Below are 15,189 nucleotides of genomic sequence, written 5' to 3'. Positions count from 1 at the left end.
GTGATTAAATGATACATATCAGTACCAGTATATCATGTTTTGATGATATATATGGCACCTTTATCTTTATTATTGCCTCCCTTTTATTTCATTTATTTAAGTATCTTTTACCTCTGGTTCCTAATATTTATCTTCATTCCCCTTTTTCCTGTTTGAAAACAAATAGCTCAAGTTAAATTCTCAAGACCTTGACATAATGAAACTCGAGGGTCTGTATCAATCTCTAATTATCATAAGAAAACTTACCAGATACCTTCATGAAGTTCATTTTAGATTGGGAACCAGTGATAGAAATAAACAAAATATATTGTCTCTCAGAAGGAGTAACAGGAAATGTTATTGTCATATTCTAGTCATTGACTAGAGATACCTTGATATACCTATTAAGAGTACTCTATTTTAAATTTCTGAATCAAATATTGAATTTAGTCTAGGATAAATATTTTGTGTATTTTAGCAATATGTTGTATTATTATTGTTATGCTTTATAAACCAGGACCAAAAGTACTTACAAAGTTAATTAAATGTACTGAACATCAAAACAACAAGTTGTGAATGTTAACATAAAATTGAGAACAGAAAAGTGCCTCTCAGGATTTTTGGTAGTTGTGAACTGATTTAAAGGTTTGCTGCTTTGATAAGAAAACAGTTATCATGATGTTCAGTATGAATGTAGACCTACTGTTCTTTTCGTATACTTTCTATTGATCTGTGATGTGATTTTGTTGTACAACAATTTATTTATAATGTGGTATTCATTTCAAATGCTCAATTATCACATTTATTCAACATTTTCTGAAATTTCTATGAATTTTTTTTCACAGAACTTAGAGTGGTAATGAGTTATTCAGTTTCGAAATTTTTACATATGCAATCATTGATTTGATAATGTTGATTATAGCAAAGTGAATGTTGCAGATATGGAATGAAAATCCTGATAAGAGTATGTAGTAGCTATGTGATATCTCAAAATGGGATACACATGCACTCTTTTCTAACCTGTTCTCTACAAACGACCCCAGAAAAATCACATTATGAAATGGATGATTACATATGTTATATACTAGTATATAAGTACACAATCTAGTCATTCAATAAGTGCAATATTGTTTAATTTATATTTTATTATGCGCATCATGTTTATTTTAAATCAATGCTTCTTTATTTTACTCATCAATATATACTATATAAATAGATAGAAGAAAGTATAGAAAATAAATATTAGAATTTATATTCATGAATTGTAATGATAGATAAAGTTATTTAAATCAGAGCTTAGTTGATTTTATTCTTTGTTGTCTCTGTACTTTTTACTACTTTAGACTTGCTCTTTAGATGACAATCGAATTGTATGACCCATTATATTATGTGGAAAACAAAGCGTACTATTTTGGTTATTGCCATTATCCTCAGCACAAAGGTAGATTATTTCAGTTTTGTATTGTTTTTCAATTTCCATGTATCATGAGATTGGAAAAAAGATATTTCAATCGACGATTATCAATGTTGATACCTTCTATAGTCTACAGAAGTTATTTTTCCGGAGTTGACTCCAAGTTTGGATTTTGGCAATTAATGAAATACCCCCATCATGACGTAATTCACCAACAAATATGTAACATTGGTGGTTATATATCGAGCCTCTGAATAAACATATACACGGAGCAGAATTATTACCTTGCTAATAAAAAATTACTATAGTAGTAATTGAGTTACCTCCCTTAAAGTGACACTACGTCTTAGAATAAACATAAAATTTAATTCTCAAGAATGGTCAATATGAGTATATATTCATCAGTGAACTTACCTCGTTTAATAAGAATCCCTGTAAAATCTGGAAAATTGGAAAATTCATAAAACTAAGTAAATATTGAAAAACGCTTAATCATAATATTAAGCGTTTTTCAATAGTTAATTGCATTTTTATTAAGATTTTTAGATTTATCGGATTTTATAAGGATCCTGTTATGTTATTTATGACACCAGGTATATCTACTGATGAATATATGCTCTTTTTGGCCAATTTAAAATTTTTAAATTTTATGTTTATTCTAAGACGTTGTATCACTTTAATGTGAAAAAAATACAATGTTGTAAATATGTAAACGAAAAGTGAGGTATTTATTTGAGCAATATTACAGTTTTTAATTGTTTGCAATAGTATCTCGTATCCATTGAGAGTACAAATCAACTCTTGTGTACAAACCAGGAAAAGTTGCATTACCACAATCATAACCCGTTGATACAACACCCGTTAGTTTCCATTCATCGCCACGTTCACAGGCGAGTGGTCCCCCAGAGTCACCCTATATAGAAAATAGAGATCGATCAAGTATATTTGCAATAAAAATCTAATAATCCTTCGAATGCGTAACAAAAATGAAAACATCAACCGATCAGTCGCCAATAGAGCCTCTTGATATCGTACCTTGATATGCATCTTTGCGTGGGATTGCTTTAGATTCAACGACCTTTGATGGTTCAATAAGTTGCTAAATAAGCTACATGAAAAAACTTAAGTCACGGATTTTTTTTTTGCTTCTTCATCTGGGTAGTATTATACAGGTGTAATCGTTGCAGTGATATCATGATTCAGTAAAAAAAACATTACTTACCAAACAGGCATCTTTACCACCAGAAGCACCAGCACAAAGTACACCTTCATCTTCAGGATCATAAAAGGCTTTATCGGGATCATTATCTGGTACTATAGAATAATTCTCAACACATTGTGTCTTATTGGATATTGATAAACTCGTTTTTAATGGGAGGAAATTACCATACCCAAATGGACCTGAATATAGAGAGATGAGATATTGAATTTACATCCGGATCACAACATCTTGGCATTATTGAACTGTAAATTATATTAGAAATAGAATTATATAATAACACTATGAATAAAAAACTAATCATATCATAGGTGAAATAAATAAACCAAGTTATACTAACTACCCGAAACACAAAACACAAACCGAAATCCAAATAACAATGGTAGCAGCTGGTATAATTTTAGCATGAGGAAGAATATCAACCATAAATGATGAAACATCTGAATGAAACAGATCTTTGACAATAATCTCGTGATGCGGACCAGAAAACTACTCTGCCTGCTTTAGGACTTCAATATGTGGATAACGATAGAGGCATAAAGTCGGTTATATTTTTCCATTTAGTTACTGAAATGCGATATTTTCGTTGGAGTAGACAGTTATACAATCAAAACAGAATAGAAGATTTATGAGAATACCAAAAAACCTTACTGTAAGATATTTGACCCCAACCGGCAACAGATACTGGCGTTCCTTTAACTGTACATTCACCAGTACTATCTATATTGATTGCTTTGACTTTCTCGTTGATAGTAGCTCTTCTCTTTAATTTTATTAGTGTCAAATCACGTAACAGGGGACGAGCTTGAAATGAAATGAATGGAGTTTTTGTGGACTAATGAAGACGGGCAGCGCCATGCAGGGTATAATAGGAAGACAATGGCGTCAGCCTGCTCTTTAACTTCGAGGGATCTTTAACGTGCACAGCTTCTGGCACACGGTTTATTGTCCCATCCGAACGACTGGACGCTTTTTTTTTTCAGCCCTTAACATTGACAAGGGTAAACCGAATCGAAAAAAAAAGGAAAGTATCATCTCCACATTTGTCGAGATTGAACCGTGGTTAGCGAGCAAGAATCAAACTCACTCTATTTGACAATGTTATATATAAGGATATCACGAGGACATCCAATCTGCTTAAACTACAGCTCTATCCTCTTCTAATGTTTTGGACTAACCTGAATATTGTGGATGTTTGAAATATTTTTTTATTCTATTTCTTTGTTCCCACGATTCTCGTCGATATTGGTTATATTCTCCTAATACTATCACCCAATTACTCTTCTTATTTAATCCTTTAAACTCATTACCACTGAAATCAATCCATACTGTTGTGACGTTTGAATGTCAAGCAGGATAGCAGATGATATAAACAGTACATCTTTTTTTAGAATTATCATTATTATAAAGGAAGGGTAGACCTAATAATCGACGAATCAAATATTACATATTTAAGAATTTTTGCTTCCAAAACTAGCCTATTTGAATGTAGGCCTACAAGTTGAATTATTTCAGCGCATGGAAATATTTTCCTTTTTGTGTTACCATAGTTTATGGAACTTTGTATTTGCCGTACTATATATTTGTGATAGCTTTAACTATATTTTAAAAATAAGAATTTGTTGTCTTTTTTCCCTGCATGTTGAGAAATTAGTCTACTTACTCCATACAGTGTCCAGCTGTTAAAACCCATTGTGGATCAATGAGGGCACCAGTGCATAGATGCCTCATCTTTGTACGATTAGTGAAAGGATGTGTTGGTCTGAAATGGAGTGATACAAGCCATGGCCACTCGCCAGGTACCAATGGTGCTCCCCCTACAACTCTTCTTTTCCTTGTTAGTTTCTCATTCAAACATTTTGAACCTAGAACGAAACACAGTAAATTGGAATAGTTTTCACCGTTACCGTCACTTTACCGTTACCGTTTACACTTATAAACAATTGATACAAATTGAAATTATTACGCATCTGTTTATTGATTACTATACTTCTTGGGGTATCACAGGAATAATTGAACAGGAAGAATATATTTTCAGGAATCTCAAGCAGAAAAGTTATTATTATTAGATATAATATTATCATATTTGGAAAAGTAAACGGTTTATAAAAGTGATCATTGTGGTGATAAAATAAAAATCAGTTATATCTTTTAATTGGCATATAAAAAAGTACAAAACCACGTTAAGTTGACATTCACTATGCATTAATAACAGTTGTTGTTTTCACATTTCCTTACTAATCACAGATATATCTGCATGACATTTGTTTTTGACAAATACATATTTGAAATATTCAACATACCAAAACACTATAAGTGTGCATCGTTTAATTATGCATTATCATAATAACTAAAATGAAACTTACATATAAAGGAGAGGGCTACCACTAGCCAAAATAAGTAACTTAAAAAGCCATACATTGTCACTGATTAACGTGTAGATAATTGAAAATAAAAATATCGGGTGGACCTCAAGGCTACCCATTTCCTTCCTCATACTTGACTTCTACTCGTAGATTTCCGTCACAGCAACTATCATAACAATATTTCATTCAGAATTGGTAATTTCTCGGTCACAAAGTCAAGAATAGGAAATCAGATGAATACTATTTTCTTTTCTCACAATCTTATATTTATCAGTGCAGTTTTGAGCCTCATAATCATCATAAAAAACCGCAGAGCTTATAATCCTTATAGCATCTAGCTAATATCAATTTGCTTTAGTTAAAACATTTAGAGGTAACACAAATTTGTGCTTAGACCAAATATGTAGCAGTTTGAAATTTCATTTAAGGTCGAATCTAAGTCCTCGAGATATTTGATGTGACAAATTTTTCGGCTCAATGTTTTATTTTTTATTATAGAATACATTATTATGTATCGCAAAAATTAAACTGCAATTTGCCTAAAATTGTATCCCAAACTGCGATGCGATACCGCTTATAATTAGCTGCTCTTAAACCTTGGTAATAAGCTGGGAAAAAAACATGGTGACGGATTCCAAATGTCACCAACCTATTTTGTACGTGTTACTATTTTTTTTTATCTACATTTTTAACAAAATAGTCCTACAAAAATTAAGAATGTAAACTTTTCTGCACAAGAATTTTAAAGACCAGATATATATATTTAATATGGTTTATTATTTCATCAGAATTAATCGTATAGTTATAGATGTACTACTAGGACTGTTTCGCTTTGGGATAAATGTGCCTTGTTGATTCAACAGTCTAATCTGAACAATGTTCACCATTCATTTCTTCAGTACAGGGTGTTTGATGGCTTCAATTATCAAACCGAACTTTTATACTTTCATTCTGATTGGATCAAAATTCAAACAAACCAATCAAAAGTTTGGTTTTCAAACCATAATATATCAAAATCGTTTCTTGAGAATCAAACAGGCCCTCTGAACACCAATCGTCAATCGTACCAATTCCTCAACAGTACGGGTGAACTATACTTGAACACTTTTCACACATTGTTGTGTTTCAACAAATTCAAATCTTTATCTTTTGCTGCTCAGGGAATTTACACATTATTTGAAATATGGTAGGTTTTTGATGATTATACTTCATGAATTTAAAATCAAACAATTACATTTGAATTCTTTAACTTACATTAAGTTCATTTGAACATTATTACTATACGTAAGGCCTAATAAAGAAATAATTTCCACCAATTTGTGCCACATGAAGTTTTCCCTTCTTATTCACTGTATAATGTAACTGGTCATTTTCAGTACAATAAGATGCATGCGAGTTGGAAGTCGAATTTCATTTTAACTGTACTATTCAATCATTTTTATTTTCATATCAACGCAAATAATGGAGCAAAACGAGAAGTATTGAAAGAAGAGAGAGCTGATTATTCATAAAAATGAAACATAAAATAGACAACTCGGAGAATGAAACAATACGTAAGTTAGCCTGTTAGCCAATCCATTTTGTATCCTATTTAAGTATATTATATTTAGGGAACGGAAAAGTCACACCAAATTTTTAGCAAATGACACTTTTATCTCGATTTTATTGCAGTTGGCCAAGAAGTTTCAGAACAGTGAGACATTTGCCTAATAAGAACAGATACATTTGTTGCTGTTCATTTGCCATAGGTATGTAAAGAACAGTGGAACCTTAGACTGTGCTGCTTTTCATTTGGCCAATAAAGTACAGAACAGTGGGACATTAAACTTTGTTGCTTGCAAATGTCTAATTAGCTGTTGGGATTAAGATGTCTTATTCTGTGACTATTAGGAATTTCAGACATTGTTTGGAAAGTGGACATGTCAGTTTTACATTAAAAATGCCAGAAAATAAAACGATGTGATCTCTAATTAATTATTAAAGTTAAAAAAATGTTTTCATTTTAGCTGGAAAAAGAGGTTAACTTGTCATCAACAAATCGTATCTGACCTTAACGGACAGTATCAAAGAGAATATGTTAAAACATTTGAATGTTGTTAGAATTACAGAAAATAAACAGAATTTGAAGAAGCAGATAAGTCGTGAAAATCTTCAAACAAATATACATTATAATATGCCCTATATCCCATACCTAATACATTGTACAATTCTTATTTATTATACATATCCTAAACCTAGTTTATTAAACAGACCCTATACATTATACATATCATAAATAAACCTAATACATTATACAATTCTTATATATTATACATATCCCAAACCCTTAATAGAGTATACAACCCCTATACATTATACAACCTTTATACATTATACATATCTTAAACATAGTTTATTAAACAGACCCTATACATTATACATATCATAAACCTAATACATTATACAATTCTTATACATTATACATATCCCAAACCCTTAATAGAGTATACAACCCCTATACATTATACAACCTTTATACATTATACATATCTTAAACATAGTTTATTAAACAGACCCTATACATTATACATATCATAAACCTAATACATTATACAATTCTTATACATTATACATATCCCAAACCCTTAATAGAGTATACAACCCCTATACATTATACAACCTTTATACATTATACATATCCTAAACAAAGTTTATTAAACAGACCCTATACATTATACATATCCCAAAACCCAATACATTATACAACCTTTATACATTATACATATCCTAAACAAAGTTTATTAAACAGACCCTATACATTATACATATCCCAAAACCCAATACATTATACAACCTTTATACATTATACATATCCTAAACCTAGTTTATTAAACAGCCCCAATACATTATACATATCATAAACCTAATACAGTATACAATTCTTATACATTATACATATCCCAAACCCTTAATAGAGTATACAACCCCTATACATTATACAACCTTTATACATTATACATATCTTAAACAAAGTTTAGTAAACAGACCCTATACATTATACATATCCCAAAACCCAATACATTATACAACCTTTATACATTATACATATCCTAAACAAAGTTTATTAAACAGACCCTATACATTATACATATCATAAACCTAATACATTATACAATTCTTATACATTATACATATCCTAAACCCTTAATAGAGTATACAACCCCTATACATTATACAACCTTTATACATTATACATATCTTAAACATAGTTTATTAAACAGACCCTATACATTATACATATCATAAACCTAATACATTATACAATTCTTATACATTATACATATATCCCAAACCCAATAGAGTATACCCAATTATACAGTCATTCATAACCAAATACTTCAAATTGCTAAAACATTATACACCGACATTAAAATTTCGACTGTATTTGTATTTGAATTTTTCATCATGCTCTGTCCGCCTATACCTACATCAACAAATGGCAAGTTATGGAACGCTGTATTTTTTATCTGCCATCCACGAATCTCCAACCAGCTACCAAACTAAGTTATGTTCCATCCCATCGCCTTCTTGCTTACCTCATCCTACTCATGCAACAATAATCGTCGATCAGAATGGACCAGCAGGTCGTAGACACCAGTCAGATCCTACTCGGAATGAGAAAGAGGCCTTTAAGATGTTCTGAGTGCTCCATCACTTGGCAACCCTTAAACTCCAGAAGAAAATGTCTACTACTTTCACCTTTAAGCACAAGGTCTGAGTTGGATATTTTCATCCGTTCTGCAATAATAGCCTCTTGAGTTTAGGATATTAAGATCCCTCAACTCACAAAGTTGACCCAAGGTTTGAGTTCCCTTCAGGAAAAGTTCATTGCCATCCGGACCAAGTCAATAATCACAGCCTGCTGTAGAAAGCATTATTTCCTGCCTAAGAGTGGGCTATCCCCAATTTAATCTCAACTTTTTTTTGTTGGATCCAGATTCACACAGACCTGAAGAGGAAATTTGCCTAATAATGATTTTACATTCAGCGTTATTACCAAAGTTTCGATTGTGTTGACATTTTTGATGGAACAGTTTTGGGAAATCCTTAAAAATTCTGATTCATCGATAGAAATGGCTTAATCTAGTCATGTTGTTTTTAATATGTTCTGAGTCGGTAAAACTCTTGAGAGATTCAGTTTCCGGAGCTTATACAACATAAAAGATTCATTCATTCATTCATTACTTCATTATTTCTGTCTGTCTTTCCAGTGGCGTAATGAAATGAGTTCAACGATTCCATCGTTGATAAAGATAATTCCTTGATACCAATCTATTTACTTTGTCTTGAAGATTTCAGTTCACTTGAATTTTAAAATGGGGTTTTAAGTTATTGAGCTGAATAAATCTAAGATTCATATCTTTAGAACCGACCATATAGGCTTAGATGTAGTTGACATTTGGGTTTAGAAGAAAACATTGTACAAACCTAATTTTATCACAAATTATAGTCTTATAATTTCACCATTTAACATACTGATTAACAAAGTGTTTATAATTTATGTAACCAAATAATTAACTTTTGATCATTGATCACTAAAGGGAAGAAAGAAGATTCTGGCTGAGATTAAACCAGGCAGGTATGTGGACTAGGTCTTAGTCTACGATATCTAGGACAGTCTATAAGGATCATAAAATAACAATATTAAAGCCCAAAAGAGGCATAGGAGCTAAATCAACAAGCTCCGGGTCTTGGTATCTAGAGATGGTCAATAAGACCTCCTGGCCTTGATCTTTGAAGTGAGCAACATAATCTATTGCTGGTTTGCAATCGGTTCCACTACCTAGGACGTGGTCCTGAAAGCTGTACACCTCCCTTAAAGTTCTCCTACCTTAGACGCAGTCCTCAAAGTTGAGCTACTTCATATCTTAGTTGACCGCATCTTATCCCGCTGTATTCGTGTCCGAAATTTGAAATTATTATCTCCAAGTTATTTTTAGAAGTTCTTATTTAATTTCCGGAATGGAATAGATAGGACTGACAACTTGGTTTATTTCTTGAATGTCTTCCCTTCAATTGGTTACACAGTACAAATAATCTTTATATATTCATCATTTATTTTGGCAGCTTGAAGAATTTAAGCTGTTACTGTATTAAAAATAGGCTTTGTACAATGCTCTCATGAAATTATAAAAGTTTAATCACTACACTTGACCATCTGGTGTTTTAAAGAATGTTTCTAAGAGAAATTCTGTCTCACTTACAGAAAAGCTTTATTTCAGAATCCAAATTAACTCTTTTCTACAAAACAAACTAAATATATTGGTATTCATTGTTATATGAAGGAACAACTAAGAACTCGTTCTGGTTTGTCACAATTTCTTCCAGTGTACAGATACACTCTTTCTTTTATTTACAACTTCTTACTTCATTCATTCATGGAAAGATAAACAGCAGATGAAAGGAATGTCTAAGAAATCCTGGTTGTATTTGTATTGTATTTGGCAACGAAACCGTGGTTGAAATGTAGACCGGAAATAAAAAAATTCGCTATAAATTACACAGCCTTTTGGTTGGTTGTATTGTATAAATTGTATAAAAATGGACATAGATATATGTATCTATTTTGTTAAACATGTAACTTTATTTTTTTATTTATTTTAGTCTTTTCACTAACAAATTTCTAAAAAAAATGTTGATATGGATTGTTGTGAGCTTTTCCTTAAAGGGTGGTTCGTTAGTGATCGATCCAAACCTGCTTTACCGTAAATAAGCATGTCCAGCTGAGGGATCTAATATTCTCGTCGACAGTTGTGCTTTTCATTGTCAGACGAATAAAAGTATCCCATCTCATACACCTTCATCTGGAGGGTAAGGATTGCTAAGTGATTGAAGAACTGTAAAACGCCTTTTCCGAGATTCTTCCTTCTATGTAAGCACTAGTTGGCATCTTTCAGCTGGTGGTCGTTTCGGATGTTGTCTTAGTCGGTGATTATCTATGGTAGGGATAGATGGATTAAAGGTAGATAGGTAATGTGGTGGGATATAACTTGTTTTGTTTAGTAGATGGTTGGAGATTCGTTGGTGGTAAGGTTTAGTAGAACACAGGTCCGATGTATATAGCACGTGATGTTGGTTAATCTTTTGTATTTGAAAGAAGTGCGAAGCATATTGAATAGGCTACTTATTGAGGTAAGTGGGTGAACGTATTAGGATTGAAGTAGAATATATTTTTATGCTCACGTAAAATAAAGTTGATCCAAAGGAATAAAAGAAAGTTAAACGCGGCAAAGTCCAACATGATGAGATTTGTTGAAAGAAATTGTCAGATACTCAACCGAACTATTAATATTGTAGCCTTCTTGTATGTTGTAAAAAGTTGCCTGGACTGGAGACAAAGATGTCACCGCTAATGCTATTACCTCCTGGGGTCGTAATGGAACAAAAGGGTATAGTAGCATTTACTATACTTTAGAATTATCTGGACAGGTCTATTGTTACCTATAAGTACTTACTACTTGTACTTGGTAACAATAGAAAATAGACTAGTGTCTCCAGATGTCGGCCCAAATTTGGAGGGAAATTCAAATTATTTTCTTTGTTCAGAGCGACACCTATCGGAGGATATATATAGGGCGAAAACATATTTTGGTGAACGCTCGATTTGGCAAGGAAGGAGGAAGGACATAGGATTCATTCGTTATCAAGGGTTAGTATCACGTCGTGCTAAGAGGAAGAAGATCTCGGGTGGATTCTTCAGATTTAGTGTAGACCTCTTGTTAGTTTGAATATAGTGTAAATAAAACGTTGTTAATATCTTAGCTGTTATCTCAATTGGAAGTCCGTATCCAGTCTCTTACAAACAACTATACAGTTTGTAAGAATAATCTATCTTGCAGTTTGCAAGTAGAACCCGACAAACAGCTCCGTTGCAATATCGAAAATATTAATATACAAAATAATGTAATTTTCATGACTCATTGTTCAGTCAAAGCCATAGCCCCTCTGTGACATATTTTTTTTGATCGGTAAAATTATGCAACAGGTCTTGTATGGAATTTTTGGTTGCTATGAAATGAATAGGGTTTTATGTCCTACTTTTCTGCACCATGACGGACAAGGCCATGTAAGGTGCCAGGACAGCGGCATTGGCCTGCTCATTTTACGTCTACAAAAATTGGGGTATGGTCAGGAAATTGTGAAAAGAAAATCCCCTCAGCACATAGAAAAAATATTGCACCATCACTTAAAAATGTACCAAAGTCATAGTAATTCGATCGAGCATCAGTCACTATCCACAATCCTCACTTCCCCACAAGTAAACAATAAAAGGAACCTGTAACGTATTATCAAGAATGCTCAATAACATCCAGGGGGGTTCTAGAACAAATGACAAAACTAGATATCAACAACAATAACTTAACCTTTCAGAAAGCTCTACGAACATTCTGTCAAGTTCTACAAACAATATAGGCACTCGTTCATTTATTCTGCAGTATAAATCAGATTCGATTTGTGACGTCATTCTGATTAGGGTAATCGAATCAAATTTAAGTGCGTAAAAATGCCTTTGGACTCACTCCACTAAAACATTTTATACTTCTGCGAATGTAGTCCAGGCTATTTTTAGAAATCTTCTTTCTCTCTCCCTTTTGGGGATTTGCATGCTTATTTTAAAGTATTTATTGGTCTAGATTTAGAATTTGATGTCGGAAATTGCATTATCTTTAAGATTTCGTGAGATGATGAGAAACTTTAAGACGGAAGGATAATTCTAAAAATAGTCGTTTTGTTAACTGCCAAATTCTAGCAGATGAGTATAACCGGTAGTAGTCTACTTTCAATTTTAGAAGCTCAAAATTTTCATGGTCATCACATTGAATTTTTTAGGAGTACAATTTTCCAGCAATAGCTCCGATTCTGAACAACATTTTTCACCAGCTAATGTTTTGATCAGAACATGTACAAACATACCAGACGCACGCTGAAAGGGAGTAAATCGACAAAAAATAAAAATTCTAATGGAAAGTATATTGATTTGTCGATTTTGGCTGTAGTTAAACAGCAAGAAATGCACCTTTCATTAACGTTTAGTGAAGAACTTGTATCTAAACCAAAATCCATTAAAAAAAATTATCACACTGAAAAATGGACTAAGGCTTTTTATAGTATAGTATCTATTTATCGACTCACTCTACCATATCCCAGGACTCCATACTAGATTAGAAAGTATAGGATCATAAAGATAACAAAAACTTGGTTGGAAATCGTATGAGTTTTGTGTTTTACATTTGAAGATATGGTGAGCTAGATTGTATTTGAGAATACTGGTCTTCAACATCTTCGGCAGAACAAGTATTAAGTAAATCAGCACCAGGAAAAATATCACCTAATCTATCTTTGAGAAATTGCTTTTGTTTCTTTTAAATGCAACAACAATTCGTTTAGCATACCTGTAGGTAGATAGATTCGAGTTCAGAGAAAAATAGTTTAACAATGATTGCGCCATTGTAGGCTACTATGTCATAGCGATGACCATTAAATCTTGTTTTTGAAAAAATAGGTGGTATCAGAATGTTTACAGGTGCGACATGCTGTAACTACGCATTGTATTGAGCCAAAACCGGCAGAGGGAGGAGGGGTGTCGCTTAGCTTTTTATTTTTCAAAAGAGTTTCATTTTTAATTTTACGCAGAAATCGTTTAGAATACCCCCTCTCTCTCTCTTAATTTTTCAAAAACTATATTTATTGCCATGCTGCTTTGGACGATGATGATAGAATCCATTATTGGTGAAGACAAAGTAAAGTAAAAGATAAAATTTTAATGTAAAGAAAACAAAAACAACTTACAAAATGAATATAATATATATTAAATAAGGGGGCTCCTCAAAAGTATGCGATCGCGATTTCGGAAATAGAACCTTTCTTCAGGCATAGAGTGATGTTCATATTGTTCTCAGCTTCTATATATACACGCAATGAAGACAATTGTTTTTGTTAAACAAGATAATTGTCAATCATAATGGTTAAAAGAAAGTGTAAGAATAGTGTTTTTCTCAGGAAACAGTGTGACAAAATATATAGAAAACATTTCCAGGAACCATACATAAGCATTATGTATAAATAGATTATGACATTACACATATTATTGCATATACCTACAAGAAAAGACAACAGATGATATCGGAAATTAATACATGAAGTCAAAACTGACAAACCAAGTAGGCCTACACTACCGAAATCTCCTCGACAAAAAGACACTTGAGACAATGTAATAACCAGGGACAATAAGGCAAATAAGACTTCTCAAAAAAAAATATATGCTCTATTCCTTAAAAGAGGCACATCAGTTGTTTTTGAAAGAAAATGAGAATCATATATTATCTCTATCAAAATTCTGTAGCTTCAGACCTTCCCATATTGTTACAATAATCCATAAAAATATTAATTTTCTTTTACATGCCCTTCTGTTCCAACTGAATTTCGTACTTTAAATCTAAATAAATACAATCCTTGATCCATACCTTTATCAAAGATCATAATCAAATACAATAGTCTCATTGGGTCAATAAGCAATGCAATGTTTAAAAGTGGATTGACCAAAGGCATGGCAAATATTATATGCAGTGCATAAATTTATATCTTCCATTCTGCAGAATATTTAATAGAATTCTATAAAAATGTTCGAGAAGTCTGTTACGTGGCAGTATTTTGCCACATCGCATGGGAAGGGGGTTACTGTAAAGAGATTGATGTGGCATACGATCTTTTGTGGAGAACATGTTGATAGTGCGGAAGATAATTATAACTGACCCATCTTTCATCCGGGTAACCGATACCTGGAACGTAATCAGGTCATGAAGTTATGTCGATCTTGTGATGATTAATTAAAGTTTCCATGGTTGCAACTGGTAACCTTATCACACACAATATAAGAGATTCGGCTGATAGTGCCATACCAGATGTAGATAAGTTTACTGCTCAAAATAATAATAATAATAATTTCTTTCCTGGATTGTACAATTTACAGATAATGACATTGAGGTTAGTGCAATGTGCCGACAAGGAGGATCATGGACCTGGCTACAAGTTCCTGATAAAATATTTTACAACAGGAGTAACGTAGTTCGCAAAATATATATAGATTCTCCATTAATACAAATGGAAGACATGAGGCATTTTCAAATGTCAAAGAAGTAATATTAGGTATTTCTTACTGTAATAATGTTATA

The 15,189-nt window shown here is 32.4% G+C and overlaps 1 protein-coding gene across 1 annotated transcript; it reads right to left on the bottom strand.

Annotated features, from left to right (window-relative positions):
* Window positions 1-2,094: 2,094 nt before the first annotated feature.
* LOTGIDRAFT_229657 (hypothetical protein) lies at window positions 2,095-5,033 on the bottom strand (the record flags this gene model as incomplete). The annotated part of the gene is made up of 6 exons (XM_009067070.1): window positions 2,095-2,306; window positions 2,616-2,794; window positions 3,264-3,416; window positions 3,791-3,924; window positions 4,276-4,477; window positions 4,979-5,033. The coding sequence occupies 6 exons, from the start codon at window positions 5,031-5,033 to the stop codon at window positions 2,145-2,147; spliced, it is 885 nt and encodes a 294-aa protein (XP_009065318.1). The 3' UTR covers window positions 2,095-2,144.
* Between the last annotated feature and the right edge of the window lie 10,156 nt (window positions 5,034-15,189).

Source organism: Lottia gigantea, assembly GCF_000327385.1.
Source record: "Lottia gigantea unplaced genomic scaffold LOTGIsca_8, whole genome shotgun sequence".
Taxonomy (NCBI): domain Eukaryota; kingdom Metazoa; phylum Mollusca; class Gastropoda; family Lottiidae; genus Lottia; species Lottia gigantea.
Note: the sequence above shows the minus strand (reverse complement) of the source record. Positions and strands in the feature narration are given on the sequence as shown.